At 39.4% G+C, this 20,819-nt stretch overlaps 2 protein-coding genes across 2 annotated transcripts in view; one reads left to right on the forward strand and one right to left on the reverse strand.

The window, feature by feature from the left end:
• Positions 1-20,819, reverse strand: part of ACAD11 (acyl-CoA dehydrogenase family member 11) — a 31,259-nt gene continuing 10,440 nt past the window's right edge. Inside the window, exons 12-20 of the mRNA XM_071735843.1 lie at positions 20,648-20,755; positions 18,541-18,639; positions 6,557-6,623; positions 5,335-5,420; positions 5,070-5,141; positions 3,861-4,015; positions 1,209-1,325; positions 651-760; positions 1-147 (exon numbers count right to left, since the gene is read on the reverse strand). Of these exons, the coding sequence (XP_071591944.1) occupies positions 33-147; positions 651-760; positions 1,209-1,325; positions 3,861-4,015; positions 5,070-5,141; positions 5,335-5,420; positions 6,557-6,623; positions 18,541-18,639; positions 20,648-20,755 (929 nt within the window). The 3' untranslated portion in view covers positions 1-32. The remainder of the gene's footprint in view (positions 148-650; positions 761-1,208; positions 1,326-3,860; positions 4,016-5,069; positions 5,142-5,334; positions 5,421-6,556; positions 6,624-18,540; positions 18,640-20,647; positions 20,756-20,819) is intronic.
• On the forward strand, positions 13,440-16,588 carry ACKR4 (atypical chemokine receptor 4). The gene has a single exon (XM_071735833.1). The coding sequence runs from the start codon at positions 14,534-14,536 to the stop codon at positions 15,608-15,610; it is 1,077 nt and encodes a 358-aa protein (XP_071591934.1). The 5' UTR covers positions 13,440-14,533; the 3' UTR covers positions 15,611-16,588.

The following is a 20,819-nucleotide window of genomic DNA, read 5'->3' on the forward strand; positions in this document are numbered from 1 at the left end:
CTTCCAACCCAGCCAATTCCATGATTCTATGATTACATTTTAGCACTGAGCTGCTTTGACTGATCAAGCAGTTCCCACCTTGCAATTGTTGAGAGATGAACTTCATCGGGCCCGTCTGCCAGGCGCAAGCTCCGGATAGAAGCAAACCTGTGTGGGGAGAGCTGAGTTAAGGGCAGATCTCTCATCCTGCCAGAGCACCAGGCCTCTGCAGCAGCAGGAATTCTCAGCACTATTTTTGCTATAGCCAGCCTTTTAACAACAGTCTTTGACACGAGCTATCAGATGGGAGATACTGCAGCAAAATTACTGAGATGTGTGGGCTGGAAAATCTGAAGGTTTGCTTCCCCCCCAAAGCCAGAGGGGATAACACTGAGCTTCAGAAACAGATACTCTACACTGCTGATAAGAGCAGTTTGAGGTCCATTGCCAGCTTTTTTTTTTTTTTTTTTTTGCTTTTTTTTTTTTTTTTTAAGGGTAAAACAAACACTGCAATTACTTCGGAATTGACCTATAAAAGCATCTGGTTCATATTTTATAGCTTAAAGTCATAGGAACAGTTATTTTGAGCTACCTGGCGTGCAGGTACTTGCATTATAAAATTATCATTAAAAGAATGCTTAGAATCAGCAGCCAAGTCCCACTTTACTCACAAAAAAGCCAAAGGAAAATCCTGGGAAACTCCAGCTCCACCACACACTTGGATTGCACAGTCAATCACTTTAAGCACAGCTCGAGGCACAACCACTTTGGTCATGGCTACCTGTTAATTTGAGGAGAATTCATGTGATTAGCAATGATTTCATAAGCAAATGAAAATGTTTATTTAACAGCTCCACTGAAGATGGGTATCTCAGTACATTTCTCCCTCTTTGGATCACAGTTCTTGTTCCCTGGGCAAGGTGAGCCTGTTTCCAGTCACTCAAAACTCTCATTATGTTGAAACAAGTGAACAATACATGAACTTGTTTAATTTTTAAATACTTCACCAGCAGGATCTTAAAGTTTTTAACTGAGAACACGTTCCAATCTCATGATAATCAAAAAACCCAGCTTAAGGCCATCTATTTTCAGCCTGAAGTTGGGCTCTATGATTAGGAAGATTAACTTTTAATTGTATTTTTTAGCTTGTATTTCAACTAGTGAAAATCACAGGTGTTGCATGCTCAAGTCTTAGCCTAAGGCGAGTGGAAAAAAAAACATAAAATTACCTCTTTTCTTGCTTTTATGTTGCCCACCATGTCAATCTTCCTGGCTGTTTTTAGTGTTAGCAGTCGAGCTTGTTCTATGCTGAGGCGGCATTCAGCGATCCAGTGGGCAACAACTTCCTGCAGAAACCAAAGCCAAAAAGGAGAAAGCCAGTGAGTGAGTGCTGCCTCCTGCGTCTGGGATGCCCCTATTCCTCAGCATCTGCCTCTTCAGTCATTTAGAAACACCCTTGTGTGAATTAAAGTTAGTTTGTGCATGACAGCTAATATGAGGAAAAGCAAAAACCCACTTGATTCAGCTCAGGAACTCTAAAGGGTTTTTCTGGCAGGAAAGAAGGGGAAAAACTGAAGATTTTGGCACATTCTCATTTCCTGGTCACAGCCTGCTAGCCATGTTCCTGAAGCCCTTCAAAGCCTGCCATTTGCCCCCTGCTCTTCTTTTCCCAGTACTGGGCTTTAGGGCCAGCTCTCTGTGTAACGTGCCTCAGTACACACAAATTGTGGGGATAAGAGAAGAACCAGAGGGTTGGTTTGTTTTTATTTAAAGCACTGGTGGCGGTGTGTTGTGCACCCAGGCAAACAGCTGCAGGGTGGTGCCTGTTCTATCTGTCTGTTCATATTGATGATAAATAAGTAGCTCCCTTGATTCAAATGAGGTTATGGTCCTGGCAGCCCTTTCTGCTCCTCTTAGCTCATTCCCTTCTGCAGCCCACATATCACAGTAGAAAAAAAAAACCAAAACAAACCAAACAAAAAAGCCCCGTTCATCTGATGCTTGGCAGTGCAAAAGCTGTCTGGAGCCTGAGTCAGGCTCAGCCACCCGCTGTTGCCTGGACTGTGAATCCTGTAGCCACAGGAGGCACAGCCAAATGTGCAGCACCCTCCTCAGTGCAAAGTGGTGGCTCTGCTTAGTGCATGGCAGCAAAGTTGATCTGTACCTGGGCAGAGGTGTCCAGACACATTCTTCTGCCAACACCTCCCCAGGGTGTAACTTAAGGGCCACGTGGGTGACAGTCAGCCTGTTACCCCAGCAGCCCACAGCCTCACCTCTTCCTTAGCTGCACCACAGCTGTGGCTGTGTAGCTGGCCCCCAGGTCTGCTCTGTGGTTTCATCAAACATGTTTTACTTTAATGAGCTTCCGAGAAACAGCGTACACCTCATCCAACTCTTACTAACTCTAGGTTCTGGTGATGAATGGAAGTTTGGCCGTGACATGACTGGAAAATGGGTATGTAAGATTATTCCCTTTGGATCTGTACAAACAGTTTTCTATAACCTGTGCCAGACACTCATTAAATTTCCTCTTTCCATTGCCTTTACTTGTTTTTTCCAATAATCATCCTATCTTTTGGATAAGACTGAGGAACAACTGAAATGCAATAGGCAAACTACTAAAGGCTAATGGCTCCTATAAAAAGCAGACTGTACTCTTTTTATTACTCTAGTGAGTTCTCTCTCACGAACTTGCATTTCATTTTCAGAGCAAAATAAGACCAAAAATCTCAACTTGTCCATGGTTTGGCTCTGTGCTTTTGTAAGTACCAATAATTGATCAGAGAGATAAAATTTTTAGTCAGATTTAGAGCCTGAAGTGTCTAGGTGACAAATCTGATAAACAAAAATGGTGAATTCAGATTGTAACTACAGACCTATAAGCAGTGTTCCTGAAAAAATACCTGTCCAAACTGATCAGTAAAACCAGAGAAGAAAAACATGGTGCCAAAACCTGCATTCAAACACAGCAAAGGATAACCAATCCATTGCAAGGAAAAAAAAAAAAAAAGTCCTTTACATTATAGTGAAAAATAGGAGCCTTGCAATGGTTTTTTTTTTTAATTTTGCCTCCTGAGACATTAGGGATGGGAATTCAAGCTTAGGGCACACCTGTTATTGCAGTGGCTAGTATGGGAGTGTGATATATGATGTTAATGAATTTGTATTCCTAACCAGTAAATTCAGAATTAAACTAAGAAGAAAGTGAATATGGGGCAAGACAAAGCAATTGAGGCCTATAATTTTCCACAAAATCAGTGTAAGCAACACAAGGCCTTAACGAGACCAACTTCTGTCTCGGTGATAATTGAAGCGTGGGCCTTGTTCTTAAAACAAGGCACTGCCAAGGCTAAGGAGGCACCAAAAGAATGCAAACATCTGCACAGAGACAACATAAAAATGCCACAACCAGCAGATAAGGGAAAAATTATGGCTAGGGTTTGATTTTGCTCTGTAACAAGATAATGAAGTTGGCGAAAACAAGAAAGGTAAAGGGTTCAAGTTTGAGGAAGACTTCTTACTTCATCCAAAGACCCCCTAGCGACCCCCGATATCTCCCCAAGAGAGGACCCCACCTAGACTCCACCTATCATGAATATTGTAATAACATGAGGTAATCCCTATGAATATATATGTAAACCCACCCCTTTTTAATATTCATAGAATTGTAATCAACATAAGGTAATTCTAGAGTTTTAGAAGCGTGCGTGTGAGTGGAGCGGAGACTCCCCATGCACCCAGCGCTGTTTTGCTCACTGCAATTTCAATCTTATTAATTAAATTAAACCATTAACGGAATATTGAGTCCACACGGTTCAATGGGGGTAAAGAAGGTAATATCTGGAGCATGTGAATTGAGATCAAGAGGGCACAATGCTTACATGGTGATAGAGTTTCTTCCCAAAAGTCTCTCTCTGTGCTGCACGCTGGCACATTATCTGTAAGGCGGTTTCAGCCACACCAATGGACCTCATGCAGTGATGAATACGCCCCGGCCCCAGACGACCTTGAGCTATCTCAAACCCCCTGCCCTCACCTGGTTGGAAAGAAAAACAGGCACGAGGAGACTCCTTGATTCCCCCTTGAAATGATCCATGGTGCTGGCCAGGTGTGGTCTCAGAGCACCGGAGTTAGAAACAAGCTCCTTAGAAGTTCAATTTGTGGAACTGTTGCTTCTTTACTCCAATTAGGTCTGTACTGACACACTGTTAACAATGCAGCACACAGTACACTCTAAGATGGTTTCTGAGAGGGTTTGGTTTACCTGATCTAATTTAAATGTTGTTAAGCTCTGTTTGAAAAATACATCTGTGAGATTTGGTATGAAAACTTAGGGGAAGACTTTGAGGTCTTCCTAGGGCTACTGAAGAGAGAAACCTAAAAGCAGCAAGGAGGAAATACTTAAAAATTCTGATTTGTTCTCAGTGAGAGAAAAAGCAAAGTTGTTCCTGCAGAGTGTCACAGTGCTAGCCTGCTCATTCTTTTTTTTTTTCTTTTTTTTTCTTTTTTTTTTCTTTTTTCTTTTTTTTTTTCTTTTTCTTTTTTTTTCTTTTTTTTTTCTTTTTTCTTCTTTTTTCTTTTTTCTTTTTTCTTTTTTTTTTTCTTTTTTTTCCTTTTTTCCTTTTTTTCTTTTTTTTTTCTTTTTTTTCTTTTCTTTTTTCTTTTTTTTTTTTTCTTTTTTTTTTTTTCTTTTTATTTTCCCAGTTCTGCTAAGCCTGAGAGCTTAGATGGCCACAGACTACAGCAGAATACTCTTTTTAAGAGTTTGTAAAAGTCCATGAAAACTGGTTTTGGGTAAAGAACACCAGTTTCTGCTTTGCTTTGCCTCAGGAAGTGATTTCTGCATGACAGTCACAGCTGCTCTGCTGCCTTCAGTCACCTTTCTGCTCTAAACAAGTTACATTCAAGCAGTAGGTAGACTGGTAAGGGAAGAGTGGGCTCCCTCTGACATGGTTTATGTGTCTGAGGCCCAGACTCAACTGACCATAGCTGTTTACAACAGCTTATGGTTTTTCACAGAATAAAGCACCATTTCATAAAACTTAGTTCATTGCTATGTGTATCAAAAAGGAACTAACACTGAAACTCACCCAGTATTATATTGGACACAGGTACTCGCACATCATTAAAGTGTATCTCAAAATGTCCTCCATGGATCTCATCTACAGGAATAGAGAAAACACAGCAGTGGGGAAAACAAAGGAGAATAAAAATTCAGGCCTTCACTTCCCAATCTTTTTTCTGTACATGCATTTTACTAATTTATTTCATATACAATACCTTTTAGTATTACTTGCAAATATAATAAATTGCTAAAAATTAATACCCATATAGCCAATAAATATTATCACCTACCCAGGTACCCAAACACTGAGAGGGGTCTTATCAGCTTCAGCCCTGGAGTGTCCATTGGAACAATGATCATACTGTGCTGCTTGTACCTGATCCAAGACAAAACACCCAAGTTATGGTTAACTTTGAGCCTCCCTTCTGTCCCCTCCCTCCACTTCATTTTCTACCCTCAATTTAGCACTGGCATAAAGCCAATATTGACATTTACCTAGGCAGATTGCAGACCTCCTGCCTGCATGCAGCATTCAGAACCCCTTGAATTACCAATCAACGAGTAAAAACATATTACTGCCATATCATTCAAAGTGACAAAAATTACTACTTCTGTGCAAGTATTTCTGTATCAACCAGTCCATTTCCTGCTCCATGCTTTTCTTTTTTGTTCTCCAAACATGATTATCATCATCATCTTGGCTTCCTGTGGTTTAGGGAAGGAATCTCCTATGCTCTAAGCCTGTTACTGTTTAGTTCTCAACTGAACAAAGCTAAACCTAAAAACTTAAGATAATCAGTGGAATTTCAGCTAAAATCCAACTTAGTGATACAAATGTTCCACTGATTTTGCATTAAAAGCTGTGTGATTTTAATGGCATCAGTCACTGAAGCATGACCAATTTATTCATCACTTGCATAAGTTTTTGTAAGAGGCAGTTTTAGTTTGCTTTAGTTCTGAGAGTTCAACAACATTTTTTTTAACAAGAAGAGAGGAATATTATATTTATACATATAGGAATGTAACAGTGGGCCTGATAAGGATGTGCAATGCTCTCCGCTCCCACAGCTTCAGGTAACAAACATCCCATGTTTCAAACTTAACTTCCTATACCTACAGATAACGTTGTGAAAAACTTAGTAGATACCTTCTACTAAAACTGATGTGAACAAGATAAATTTATTGGACCCAAATAAAATGTCGTGATCCAATCCATCACACATCTGCAGGAACACTAGAACTAGTGCAGTGGACAGGGGGGAAGCATGCAGATGCAAGCTGGTGACAGTGGAAAGGCTGGGAGGCTTCAGCCATCAGCAGCTGACAGCAAAACAGAACCTGGTCAGCAACATTTTTACTCTGAACAGAGTCATGCAAAGGTTTAGAACTCCTCTGGAATTCACAAAAACATCCAACTCATAAGGCAATTAATGATATTTAGCATTTTGCAAGCAGTGACTCCCCCAGTGAACAAGTTTTAGGTAACTCTTTGAAACTCCTAGGGATCCTTACCTGGATGCTGAGGAATTTTTGGTTCTGCCCATTACTATTGCAACTTTACAATTTGGGTTCCCAGCCCCTTAAAAAAGTCAAACACAGAAACAGTTTTCAGTAAAAAAATGATGAATCAAGCAGTGCTTCACACAAATAAATCTTACTCCCTTTCGTGACACAGAGGCAAAACCAGGCAATCTACTTCTGTGTTTATCCTCTGAGTAATCAGTCAGAAACAAAATACTTATTGCTTAACATATAAAAGGGAGCTGACTTGTTGGGAGGGGAACAAGGAAAAGCCAAACATTCAAATGCTCCAGAATCCAGCTCCATCATCTATTCCTATGAAAAGAGAACAAGAAGGTACTTGAATTGGAATCTAATTATTTCTGTCTCCATTGCAGCACACACAAATTAGTGTGACACAAAAGCACACCTTTTGTGTGTCACCTTGAAGGTGAGATGCTGCTATTGCAAAAGTAAAGCTTCTTAAAACTACAAAGACTGGGGGGTCTGTGTGGGAATGGAAATCAATCACACAGAGATGACTATCAAAGGACTATCGTGATGACTGGTACTACTGCAGTGTAACTTCTCTGAAACTATTTTTGCCCCTTTATGCAAATGACTTTAGTTTGCACTTCAAAGTAATAGCTGAATGGAAATTGTTAACTGAAAATAATCCACCAGCATCTTCAAGCTGTTCATAACATTAAGATAGGTCTTTGCAGCACAAAGACAGCACCTACAATATACAAGTTCTAAAAGAAGATACCACTACTGATTAAAATGGCATCTTACTTTTAAGATCCTTAATCATGGAATCATTTTGGTTGGAAAAGACCTTTAAGATTACCAAGTTCAACTGCTAATTCAGCACTGCCAAGTCCACCACTAAACCATGTCCCTAAGCATCACATCTACAGGTCTTTTAAATACCTCCATGGATGGCGACTTCATTATTTCTCTGGGCAGCCTGTTCCAATGCCTCACAACCCTTTCAGGAAACAAATTTTTCCTAACATCAAATCTAAACATCCCCTGACACAACTTAGGTCATTCCCTCTTGTTCTGTGACTTGTTATCTTGGAGAGGAAAACCCACCTCACTACAACCTCATTCCAGGTAGTTGTAGAGAGCGAGGTCTCCCCTCTGTCTCTTCAGACTAAACAACCCCAGTTCCCTCAGACACTCCTCTTCAGACTTCTGCTCTAGACAGTTCACCAGCTTTGCTACCCTCCTTTGGACATGCTACAGCACCTCATTGACCTTCTTGTAGGGAAGAGCCCAACACTGAACACAGTATTCAAGATATGGCAACACCAGTGCCGAGTACAAGGGGACAATCACTTCCCTAGTCCTGCTGGCCACATTATTTCTGACACAAGCCAGGATGCAGCTGGCCATCTTGGCCTTCTGGGCTCACTGCTGGATCATATTCAGCCAGCTGCTGACCAATCCCCCCGGTCCTTTTCTGCCGGGCAGCTTTCCAGAAATTCTTCCCCAAGCCTGTAGAGTTGCACAGGGTTGTTGTTAACTCCCACTATCATTTTCTTTAAAGGTTTCTTAGCACGCTCTCATTCCTTTCAAAGTCTCACACAGACAATAAAGCTAGGGAAAATGAGGCAGAACTATACCTGACAACTGTAACAATCAATGAATTTTCTATTGCTACCTCAATGCAGATCACAAGCTCCACTGAGTTTTAACTCAAGATTTGATCTATACCAACTCGGTTTGTTTTGAGGTTGAAAACAAAGATGAGTTTTTAACTTAACCTGGCAGCTGTTATCACAAAGTTTCTGAGCCTCTGGTCTAGACAGTACAACCACCTGGCTTTGAGCTGAGATACTTCCTCCTAAGAACTGCCACAGTGATGGCCAGGAAGCAGGAGACATAGATTTATTTAATTCTGAGAAGCACTGCGTGTTTTGAGGGCCATACTGCTGGCTGTTCACTTTTCTCTTTTGCAATATGTTAGTCATCCACTGTTTTCAAAGTGGGGTCATATTTGTGGCCCAAGAGCTATGTACTGAAAAGAGAAAGGCTATATTCTTAGGGGTACTTTTACTCCTTTTCCACAGAAGGTAAATAATTCCACAAGTGGTATTTTTTAAACCACATTCACCTTGAAGTGAGGTTTACAACAAAAGATACTTTGACTTCGTGGAGTCTCTGCAAAAACTGTTTTGTAAACAATCCTCAACTCACATCCATCCTTCAAAAGAAGTCATACTGTGTTGTACGGAAAAAAAAAAAAATCAGAAGCAACATTCACATTGAACTTAGTGAGGAGAGGTCACTGAGAACCAGGCATCTGCGTACATGCTCTAAATCATTAGTACAAGTTTCTGGAAGGCAAATTAGTATCCTGTTTCATATGTACTTCTTCCCATCTGAACACAGCAAAGGAAGGCAGATTATTGGCTTTTCCACTCCTTGAAGTCTGAAGTTATGAAAACCCAAAATAAAATTTATGCAACTTTTGACCCATAAACACCAGAAAGAAATTCTCATGAATGTAAGACTCAGAAAGGCTCCAGTGCTTCGGAAGTAATACAGACTGCCTGGATGGAATAAATACTTCAGTTCTAAGTAGCATTTTTCCACTGCTTATGGAATTTGAAGAAACTGCTGGAGGAAGAGTCAGACAACCCTGTAATACTGCCAGGAGTTAGAGGTAGTTTTGCAAGAAACTGACAATTGAACAAATAGATACTTACGACTCTTGCCATGTAGGCTGCTGCACCCATAATCCATGTGGGGTTACATCCTTCTGCTAAAGATCAGGGGTCTGTGGTGACATTACAGACCTGGGAGCTTCACAGAAAGGAACTAATAAACACATTCTGGACTCTCCTACAAGAAACTGGACTGGGTAGGGTGGATGGCAGCATGATATTGATTGCTGTAATACAGGAATCTTCTAATGGAGAAAAGGAGACACACACAAGTACCCCGAAGAGCCTGCAGTGATTTCTATCCACTAGAACAATGCATTCCATAGTTTTATCTCATCTTCAGATAACACTACTGGACATCCAGCTCACATATGGTAAAGATTATAAAATGTAGCTGCAAGTAAATTGGCTACAGTCAGTAAAGACAGAGAAAATGCTGGGGTTCTGCAGCTAACTAGCAAGGGCTACACAGTCCTACCTGCTACAAAATGCTGCTGCTCATCATTCTCAGCTAGAGCTCACTGTCTTAGATGGTGCCAGTAAAAACAGCTGCTCCCAGCAATATTTAGGAATGTCTTTTTTCCTCACCTTCATCCCAGTTTTACACAGCCTCAAATGCTTAGCTAAACAAGTTCCATTGACATTTTACATTCACTCTAATGAAATTTTAATAATTTTGAGCCTATAGGGTAACAGTGAAATCCCATATGACAAGATCAAATTATTTCTGTACCCTAACTGGAGGGTTCTGACCACCCTGCAAAATTTAAGAAACTGAAGCATTGTAATCAACAGCACAGGATTTACATGAACTGCTTTCTGACAGCCTGCCTTCAGGACCTCATAGGCACTAGTATCACAACCATCTCTTCTGCAGACAACACACAGAGATATTTCCCTGGGAGCTTTCTCAGTTTTACCCTGACTGGTCTGTCTTTTTGGGGACCATGCTGAGAAAAAGCCCACTTGGGATGAAGAGATTCACTTATTTTAAAGAGATACGGCTCAGGCCTTGAAGCAACAACATGACTTGTGAGAAACACACATGCTGGAAGCAACCCGTATGTCTCATCTGCCACTGTGAAGAACACCAGTGAAGTGCTGTGATAACTCAAGACAAAAACATTGCAGAATTACGCACAAACATTGCAGCACTGTCTCTAGACTCCAATTCTTCTCCCAATCAGCTTTTTTTTTTCTTGTTGCTGAATGCAAATGAAGCTAGAAGCATGTGGAAAACATCTGTCTGTTACATTCTTAGCAGCCCATTTTGAAAAACCTTTCACATATTCCAAAACAGTTGAAGCACAGACAGATGGCTAGTCCAGCAATGGAAGGCACAGCAATTTAACCAGTATGCCAAAAAGCAAAGCCTGACCTCTGGTCTGCTCAAAATCTCTCTATTGCTTGCCATCAATATTGCTTTTACTGAAATGCACTAGATTGCTGCAGGATACAGGATAATGCAAATAAAGTAAAAGCTCTGGAACATAATGGGAGGCTCCCAACACTACACAAGGTAATTTTGCACAAGAGGACAATGTGAAGCTGTAGAGATTAGGGACCGGACTAGATGACCTTTAGAAGTCCCTTCCAATCCAAATTATTCTATGATTGTGGAAATTTAAGCAAGGTTCGGTAATTTCAGGAATTCTTAGCCCAGGTAAGTCCAGTCCTCAATGCAGAAATATTAATATCTCCATGTAAATGGCAAAACTTCTCCATCTTCCCTTTCCTATAGAAGTACTGACTCTTTCAAATGCAGACTGCAGACTGCAAGTAGAAGAAATCTCTTCTTCTTCCCTGGCTTGCACAGTCTGTAGACATATTATCAAAAACTAACTTGATTATGAGTCTGTCTGGTAACATTCAGAGAACTCTTGCCCAGGTACAGGAATACCTGCTTACACTCTGGCTGTCAATTTACCACTTGCTTTCACATCTTTTCCCTACAGTCTTTCTGATTTTGTTCAGTATCACATAGTGGAACAACCTCCCCCATCTCACAAAAAGCAAACTTATCTTTCTTTTGTATCTGATAAGAAGTTACTTGAAAGGGGATATAAGAACTCCTTCCAATCTTACATAGGCAGACCTGACAAAAGAATACAGTGACTTTCTATAGGTTAACTTTGCCTCCGGGAGGTCTCCCCCTCTTTCTCTCCTTATAACCTGTTAAATGTGTGATTTGATAAAAGCCTTCTGATGATGTAAAAAAAAAAAAAAAAAAAAAAAAAAAAAAGCAAAACAACCAAAAACAACAAACATTTGGGCTTTCAGGAATCAAGAAACCAACAGTACAATTAAATACAAAGAGAGTCTTGACCCTCCAAAGAACACTCACATTCCAGTAGAAACAGGGAGGAAAGTAGGAAGCATATGTGTTCAACATAAGAGCTTCCAGGAAAACAGAATTTTTATTTATTTATTTTTAAAACTGGCAAGTCAAAATGAAAGTGCAACTGACTTCCAGATGTGGGTGTGGTGCTGAAGACAAAATGCAATGTGTCAGACTGATTCAGATCATTTTACTGAAGCACATCTCAACTGCAGTACCTGCGACCTAAAAGGTTAGTTTTTTAAAATATTTACTGCTATGTATACTAAATGTGATATGTTTATATGCATAGAGAGGAACTAGGATTTACTCCTAGTTAAGCTGGCTTTACAGAGAGACATTATTTCACTAAAGCACATGCTCATTTCCAGTCTTAAAATTAGATTTGTTCAATAGAACAGAATATTGCTGAATTAATCAAAGAAAAAAAAAATCTCTGTTTAAACTGGGGATATTAATTTCATTCAATGCATATTCACACAATCCCATGTCAAGTCTAAAAACACTGAGCCACTAAATTTTTATCTGAATGGAAGGCTGGAGCAATTCTGCAAGAAAACACACAGAACAGCCTATTAATATAGGCTGTTAATTAATATACCTCGTAGAAAACAGCAATTAAAAAAAAACAGCTGAGGTTCTTAACTGTTTGGTTACTTGTGGGCAGTCTTGTATGTGATAAGATTCCTTTCTTTCCTTAATACCCTGAGAAGTTTCCAGCTGTAAGCTGCCCACAGCAAGTTGAATCTGTAAGAAATTCTACCTGGGCATCGGGTGTCTCGCTGTGTGGGACAGAGACTGAACTAAACCTCTCCCACTGGTGTTCAGCAAGTGACTCCACAGAACTGCTCTGCTTTATGAAATGGGCATGGATACACGTGCCCAAGAAACAACACTAACAGGAATGACAAATATGAATAGGTGTGTCTGATAGTTAAAACATAATCGTGTTTTCTGGGGGGGAGAAATATCAACTGTTGCATTGTAGATAACTTTGTTGTTGTTGAGAGTCCCGGGTCAGCCAGAAGCTATCAGACAGGGAAGTTGTTTTTTTTCACAGCCAAACCATTTTGGATAGACTTCTTGAAGTTTGCTTCACTGAACTGAAATGTTTATTGTTTTGCTTTAAAGTAAATTTGCCACTGATCCAGTTTAATCAAACCTTCCTAGATGGATTCTGTAATACATGTTTTAGACAACAACCAAACCTGTTCAGCTTAACTTTTAAATTTTTTTTTTCCAATCTTGGCTAAGTGGATTGAACTGTCCCTGCAGCAGTTTCTCATCTACCAAAACAAAGGAAAAAAATTCAAGATACATTTGCTGTTGATGTCTGAATCTCTCCTAAAAGCACTATAAAGCTGCAAAAGACTACCCCTGCTGAACAGTCTCACTAACATAGCCTTTTAGGCATAGAATGGTCACCCCCTGAGAAAGTAATACACAGAATTACTGAATGTTTCCATTCTCATTCAGGCAACAGTAAATGACAGATTACAAGACTTAAAGTAAGTGTAGTGACTGTTTAAAGTTTAACAGGAATTTTGAAATGTTAACAAAATTATATAACAAAGTCATTAAGGATGAAGCTAAATTAAATAGTTAATTTCTAACCAACATGTTTTGAAAAAGATTTAGATAGCAGATTCACTGGAAAAAAACATCCAAGCAAAAATAGAAATTATTATTTTCTTTCTTTTTAGTTGGTCTGTGTCCCTGATTATGAGATCAATCCATTACTTATTTTTTCTGGTACAGAGAATACATTATTTTTTTATTTATTTAAGAGATAATGTTTATAATAAAGGTTTGGCAACCCCTCATTTAAATCCTTGTCTGAAAAACAGAAACAGCATTTGGAGTTATTCTGAAGCTTGAAGAAGCTCTGGGGCAGAACATCTAATAAGAATCTGCTTACAGCAACACTGGCCTCAAATTCTGAAACACTGCAGACAATGAGAAAGAGGCATGTTTTTCTCATTCTTAGTTTTTGTTACTGCTGTTAAGAAATTTAATCCTATTTATTTCAAGAAAATGGGGCACGACAGGGGTAAGTTACAACAGAAGGAATTTCAGTAAAGTAGTCAGTGAACACAATTACAGGAAAAGAAGAAAATATCATAGGGCATGACTTGCTTAAGACAGTCTGAAGATACATTCACACGCAAGATTCAACTCTAAGCTGGCAGTGAGAATGCAGCCTCAGTGTTTTCAGAGTAAATCTGTCACGAAATAGTACTTCTAAAAACAGCAGAGCTTCAGAGCTGTTCGAGTACTTGCGGGCAGTTCTGTATGTGCTAAGATTCCTTTCTGTCATAACATCCTGAGAAGTCTCCAGCTACAAGATGCAGTGTTCGTGCAGCAATCTGAGTCTCTAAGAAATTCCATGTGGGCATGGCATGCTGTGTGGGATGGAGCCTAAACTAAGCCCTGTTCCACTGCTCTTCAGCAACTGACTCCCCTGCTCTGCTTCATGGAAAGGGCATGTATACCTCTGCCTAAAAAAGAAAACAAGCATATTCCCCTAGAAGGTGTAACTTCAACCTTATGAAGTGACAGACGAATTTATTTTGCAGTGGAATATTGTCAAACAAAATGGAGTCAGAGCAGTTCAAGCAATGATGGCTCCTCAACTGATATCTGGTAACCAGTGAGGTGCACTCCAAGCATCTTAGTAAATGCTAAGGCTAAGGAAAGCATTTCAGTTGAGTCCATTTTACTTTGCATTGCACACGTGGATGTAAGTCAGTTACCTCACTTCATGTAAGAATTTGAGACAGTCTGTTCTGCATCTTCTCTGTTTTCCTCTACTTTGATTATTTACATAAGTATTCTCAATATCCAACTTCTTTAAATTTGAAATGTATAAACAACCCAGAGCAAAGGTTTTAGGTTCCAACAGACACTTAAAAACTTAAAAGAAGGATTATTTTTTTGTGTTTTCTTTTCCCTTTTTTTGTGTCTTATAGCTTTGCCATGGGCTGGGATATGAATATCTCCACTGATTACTGGACTGAGGATGAGGAGGAGCATGACCCCAACTCTGTTGTAGATTACAACTCATATGAGCTTCTCTGTGAAAAAAGTGATGTGAGAAATTTCATTAAATTATTTCTCCCTGTGTTCTACGCATTGGCTTTCACTGTTGGCATTGCTGGGAATTCACTGGTGGTGGCAGTTTATGCCTACTGCAAGAAACCAAAGACTAAGACAGACGTGTACATCATGCATTTAGCCATTGCTGATTTGCTCTTGCTCTTTACACTCCCCTTTTGGGCTGCAAATGCAGTGCAGGGATGGGAACTTGGAAACCCAATGTGCAAGCTCACTTCTTCTCTGTACACCATGAATTTCAGCTCTAGCATGCTGTTCCTGGCCTGTATCAGTGTGGATAGATACAGGGCCACTTTTGAATGCCGGGGTCCTAGAAGAGTTGGTAAACACTGCAGTGTTACCTGCATCTGCATCTGGCTCTCTGCTGTTTTGCTCAGCATCCCTGAACTGATATTTAATCAAGTCAAGAAACACAATGACAGAAATGAATGCCTTACTGTATTTCCAATGAACATGGAAACACTCTTAAAAGCAACCATTCAAATCCTGGAAATTATCCTGGAATTTGTGCTTCCTTTCCTAGTAATGCTGATCTGCTATTCAGCTACTGCTCAAACAATCTTTAGATCTGCAAATAACAGAAAATCTAGACCTTTCATGGTTCTGCTGGCAGTCGTGGCTACTTTCATTATTACTCAGCTACCTTACAACATTGTTAAGTTCTGGCGAGCCATAGATTTCATCTACATGTTGATTACTGACTGTGATGCAAGTAAAACCATAGACATTGCACTCCAGGTCACCAAGAGCATAGCTCTGTTTCACACCTGCCTGAACCCTCTTCTCTATGCCTTTCTGGGTGCCTCTTTTAAAATGCATATTATGAAAATTGCAAAAAATTATGGATACTGGAGAAGACAACAGCAGAATGGAAGACCTGAAGAAATTTCCATGAATTATGAAGACCAGGCTGAAGAAACAATTAGTTTCACTATATAGACTCTCCATTACTTTCATTATTTTATATAACCAAGTGTATTATTTACTAATCCTTGAAGTATTGTTTCAGCAACTGTTTCTCTGCAAGTCAACTTTCAGATTAATTTCTGAATCTGCAGACGAGCCAAGACACTACAATGCAGTTCAAAGTAGAACATACTGACCAAAATGAAGCATCAGGCAAGAACTAAATACTGAAATCCCTAGAAACAAGGAGAGATTATTTATTTAAACAACAAACAAACAAGACCCAAACACCTAGAAGCCCTCAAGTTCTAAATGTAAAAGGATCACAGTACCAGGCGCTTAAATAGCTGTGTAATGAACAATCTCTGTAATTCTGAACATATAATTAAAAAAGAAAAAAATCATCACTAAAAAAGCAGTACAGGAACAGTTCCAAATGTTAACAATCTTCTTTGTCTCCAACTATTTTATAAAACTTTATAAAGTATATATTTTTATATATTTATATATACGTATAACTTCATAAACTAAATAAAACTTCAGAACATTTGCCTCTTAAGTTGCATTTTTCCTCAGCTATCATTCCACAGATACCCTTGAAGCTTGAAAAGATGTATAAGTTCGTGGCCGAAAATTGAGGGAGATGAGGAGGAGAGAAAGCCATTCTCTGTTTCCACATATACATAGCAACAACATCCTCCATAAAATACAGTAACTCCTTCTCTGTATTTACAGAAAATGACCTTTCACCTCTCCTTTTCTTCTCACCTTTAACTTCAACAAGCTCAGTACTCTGTGGGAGGCATATTCTGAATCTCTGTAAATGTCATGTCAAATGTAAATGCCAAAGTAGTGTAGTCAAAGCATTAGCAGAAATATAAGAAAAAGCTAAGTTAATCTTCAGATACAGGGCCTGGAATTTTTACTCAGCATTTGTAAAATGCAACAAACACTGCAATAACAGTATCTGCTAAAATGTATGGAGGTTCAATAAAATTCAAGAATTTAAAACATGCACTGGCTGTCATTTATTCATATCTTTATGTTTGCATTGGTTTAGTAGGTATCTCATTATAGGCATTTATCAATCAGCAAAGTTTAGTGGCCTTGCCTGATGAATAAGAGAGGTTCTGATTCTATATGGAGCTCCTGGTTGCTGAGATTTACATTTTTTCCACAAAAGCTGTCCCCTGCCACAGTGCTGGCGAGAATTCCAGGAAAACAGCGGTTTTCCATGACTCTGGAAGCATTTGAAATATATTGACATATTAGCTTTCCAAACAAAAAAAGGGGTATTACAGCATACTGACCCTGCCTTCAAACATCCCACGGGCTTTGACAAAGTGCCTGCTCTACAGCTTATAAAAGCCAACAAGAATCTCTCACTTTTAGGCACTGTTCCTAGTTGCACAATTATGGACTAGAAGAAAAAGCTCTAAAGTGATAGACAGTGTGAGACAAGAAGTGACAAGAAATAACAGTAGCATAAGCAAGACACAAGCCTCTGCCCTCTGCTTGGATGACAAAAGCTTACTGAACTTCTGCCCAGTATTTTGAGAAATACTAGGGCATGAACTGTTAAGTCATAAGTGCTTGACAGATGGTCTACACATACACTATAAATCTGATATGTTTAAGCCATGCTGGATATATTGTAGATGTGCAAAGCACCCATGCAGACTACGGTAAGAAACTCCAGTTTCTTCCACTGACTCCTTGCACGTGTGATTTATGACCTGTCTTTACAAACACAGAGCCAGGCTCTCAGGCTTCTGGGATTCCCACTCAGAGTAAAAAGGAAAAATTAAAAACACAACCAAAATAATAGCAAACTAAAAACCAAACCAAATAAACAAACAAAAAAAGAACCTAAGTCCCAACTGGGCAGAAAAGGAGACTCTGACTAAGGCAAACCTTCCTGTATGCATTTCTCAAACTTCTTGAAATTGCAGCACCTTTTTTGAGTCTACCTTTATGCAAATTCAACCGTCCTAATTATTTTAATTAGAAATAAGACAAACGAAATCCTGCTTACACTCTTCTGTTTACTCTCCTTTTTGTAACTCATATAACTGATTTTATGAACAATATTTTGGGTGTGTGATCTACAAACTTTCCCATTCCTTCCTTAGGAACTGCCATGCACAGCTGAAAGACACTGACCCAGAGAGCAAAGGTAGCAGTCACCAGTTAAGTGACACTCTCTGGTCAAGACACAAGATTCCAGGTCTGCTTTAGCCCGACAGCTTTATAGTACTGGAAGAGGGAGAGAGCCCTATCTTCTGGCAAGTCCAGGTATTGCACCAGCATGTATCAGGAGGTAAATATATGATGTATTCCAGGTTCACTCTTTTAGCAGCTCGGTTTATGTACACCCAGGGAATTCTGATTTTCCAGTTGTTGTCAGGTATGTTTCAGTAAAAACATAATGGTACTGTAATATCAAGGACATTTAACACTTACAGTCTTACACACTGATTTTTCTCAGGAGTAGAGTGTAAGACTACTACCTGTAAGAGTCAGTCCAACAGCATCACAAACTAGTTTAAAAAGCAGACAAATTTTACTGTAACTACACAACACATGCGAACTTCACACATAAACTTCCAAAGACAGTTTCAGAAAAAAAGAGTTTAACGATTACAGCCACAAATGTATAAGTGATATGACGGGAAACAACTGTTAAACAGGAAACAATTAAAGAACAATAGTTGCTCTCATTCTGTCAACAAAATTCAGAGGTTCCAAAAAGGGACCAAACCCTTAAACTGGATCTGAGCCTTGGGCTTTGCTTCACAGAACAGAAGTTTGATTCAGCTCTTCATGTTGTTTTTCATTCTATTGCCTCTACCCAAGGAGAGAGAATTTTCCATCTCAGAAATGGAGCACCAATATTTTTGTTTTACCAGCACTTGGAAAGAATTACAGGCTTAACCATTTTTATTTAGGGTTTCCATACTTACCACTGCTCCACCACTTCTTGCCATTGATCACATAACTGTTTCCATCTCGCTCAATGCTGCACTGCATGTTGGTGGCATCACTTGATGCAACATCAGGTTCTGTGTTAAAGGAAAACAAACCAAAGCACTGTATTAAATATACAGGCAGCACTACCACCACAAATATAGATGTACTATAGTGACAGTAAGACTGTTTTGCTCCCAGCAGAGAAGCTGTTATCACAACCTTGCTCTGATGGTGATCAACCTGCTACTCATAGACAGTTTACACTTCCCCCCCTTCTTGGGCTCAGATTGCTCTTTATCCTCAACAGCCTCTTGCTTCCCTGATGTTTTTAAATCCTCCCCCTTTCCAATGTACTTACAGATAAGGGACATATCTCTCCTCAGCCTTTTTTTCCCCCTAGGCTCTTCTCAAGTGAAAATGGAGATATTTAAACTATTTTTGTGATGGTTTATGAAATATGTTACACTAAGCAGTTGCCAACAAAATGTCATCAATTATGGAACAGGAAAGATTCTTCTTCACTCCTTTCACCCTTAACTTCTTATATAGGACATCTTTACAGCACAACCATCTCTTGCATCTTGGCAAACACAGTGAAACAGAATTTGCAGAATAGGGGTCCAGCTCTGTGCAAGATCAAGTTCTCTAAACTCTTGCTGACAGTTTGAGAAAACAGATGTCTTAATTCTTTCAGTCTGACTGTAACAATAACAAGCTAATCAGCGTGCTTGCCTCCTACAAAGGAATGCAAGCCATTTATTTTGCAAATGGCAAGGGTGCAAGCTTATTTAGTGTTCTTATCTTATACCTGACAGGAACAGGGCTGGAAGGAATTGTCTACTCCAACCGTAGTGAGCACTGAGTTTTCCCCCACCCCTCTCTTAATTAATAAGCATCATAAGCCTGCTAAGAACGAATCAGCACACAAAGTATGTCGAAGTCCTATCTCATCAATAAGTAAAAAATTAATTTTTAGAATCCTTTTTTTTCCTTTGGAGGAAAAGAACTCCAACTACCCAGATGGGCTGATGGACCTGAATCCTTTTTTCCCCCATGAACAGGGATGCCTCTTTGGTAAGACTTGCACCTTCAACCCTGTTGGATGTTTACGTGGGAATTACTAACTCAAGCTTGAATTTTTGTACCAAGTGTGCTTACCAACAGCAATTCAGAACTTGTCTTATCTGTTATCTTAACAAATTATCTATTTTTACAACTTTGCAAGTCTGTCTCACTGAAAGTCCTGGGCAGGACAATGAAACACAGAAATGTTGCTAAGTTTTTTCAAGTTTGCAAAATTGTCTTACTAAAAGTCCTTGGCAGAGCCCTGTAAAAGGGAAATGTTGACTCTAAAAGGTGGCTGCACACACATAATCCTTCAGAAATAAGCCACCGACCAAGTCTGGGAGTAGGATTGGATCCAGCCACACCTAGACTGCAAGGGGGTCCTTTCTGAACTTTGTGTATCAATGGGAGGCCTTTCCTGCAGCCACTCTGCAGATTCATACCCTTTACACAACACACTGGAAGATAGAGATTTTTGTATCACATGTTCAAAAGCTACCTTCCTAAACCAATAGCCAGGCCTTCCACAGATGCTGAATGTTGGGAGCTTTCAAGAGCAAAAATTAGTATAATGCTGAGCTGCAGCCATAAAGCAAGTGCATTATTGTTTGCAAGTATTCTTCAGGCTATGTCTTAAAACCTTTACCTACGACATACTGCAAAACTACGTAATATTAATCACAATAATTAGGCTTGTATCCACATATATGTTTTCAGAGAACCCCAAAGCACATTATAAAAAAGGGTAAGTTCTATAGTAAATCTGGTTTGTACAATAAGATTTTTTTTTTTAGTACTAAAAATAAACTGAAAGTATATGGAAAGCAAATACTAACTATTGTATAGTAACTATCAGGGAAGGGCAGCAAGGATGCTTCCCTTTGCACTTGCATCTCATACATAATTCCATATTCAAACACATTCATAGACGTAGTGGAAATTACAAGTGTAAAAGCTTGTGATTTCATGCTTTTTACATATTTCATGGGAAATTTTTGCCATTTGTCCCTAACTATTTTTTTGAGAAAAATTTACCTGTCATACAGAAGCAAGAACTGATCTTCCCTTCTAGAAGAGGCTCCAGCCACTCTTTCTTTTGCTCTTCAGTTCCATACATGTGTAAGACCTCCATGTTTCCAGTGTCTGAAAGAAATCCACAGTCATGTTTACCTCTTGAAACACTCAATTCATAAGATGTAAGATGCTC

The sequence above is a fragment of the Heliangelus exortis genome, chromosome 2 (genome assembly GCF_036169615.1).
Source record: "Heliangelus exortis chromosome 2, bHelExo1.hap1, whole genome shotgun sequence".
Lineage (NCBI taxonomy): Eukaryota > Metazoa > Chordata > Aves > Apodiformes > Trochilidae > Heliangelus > Heliangelus exortis.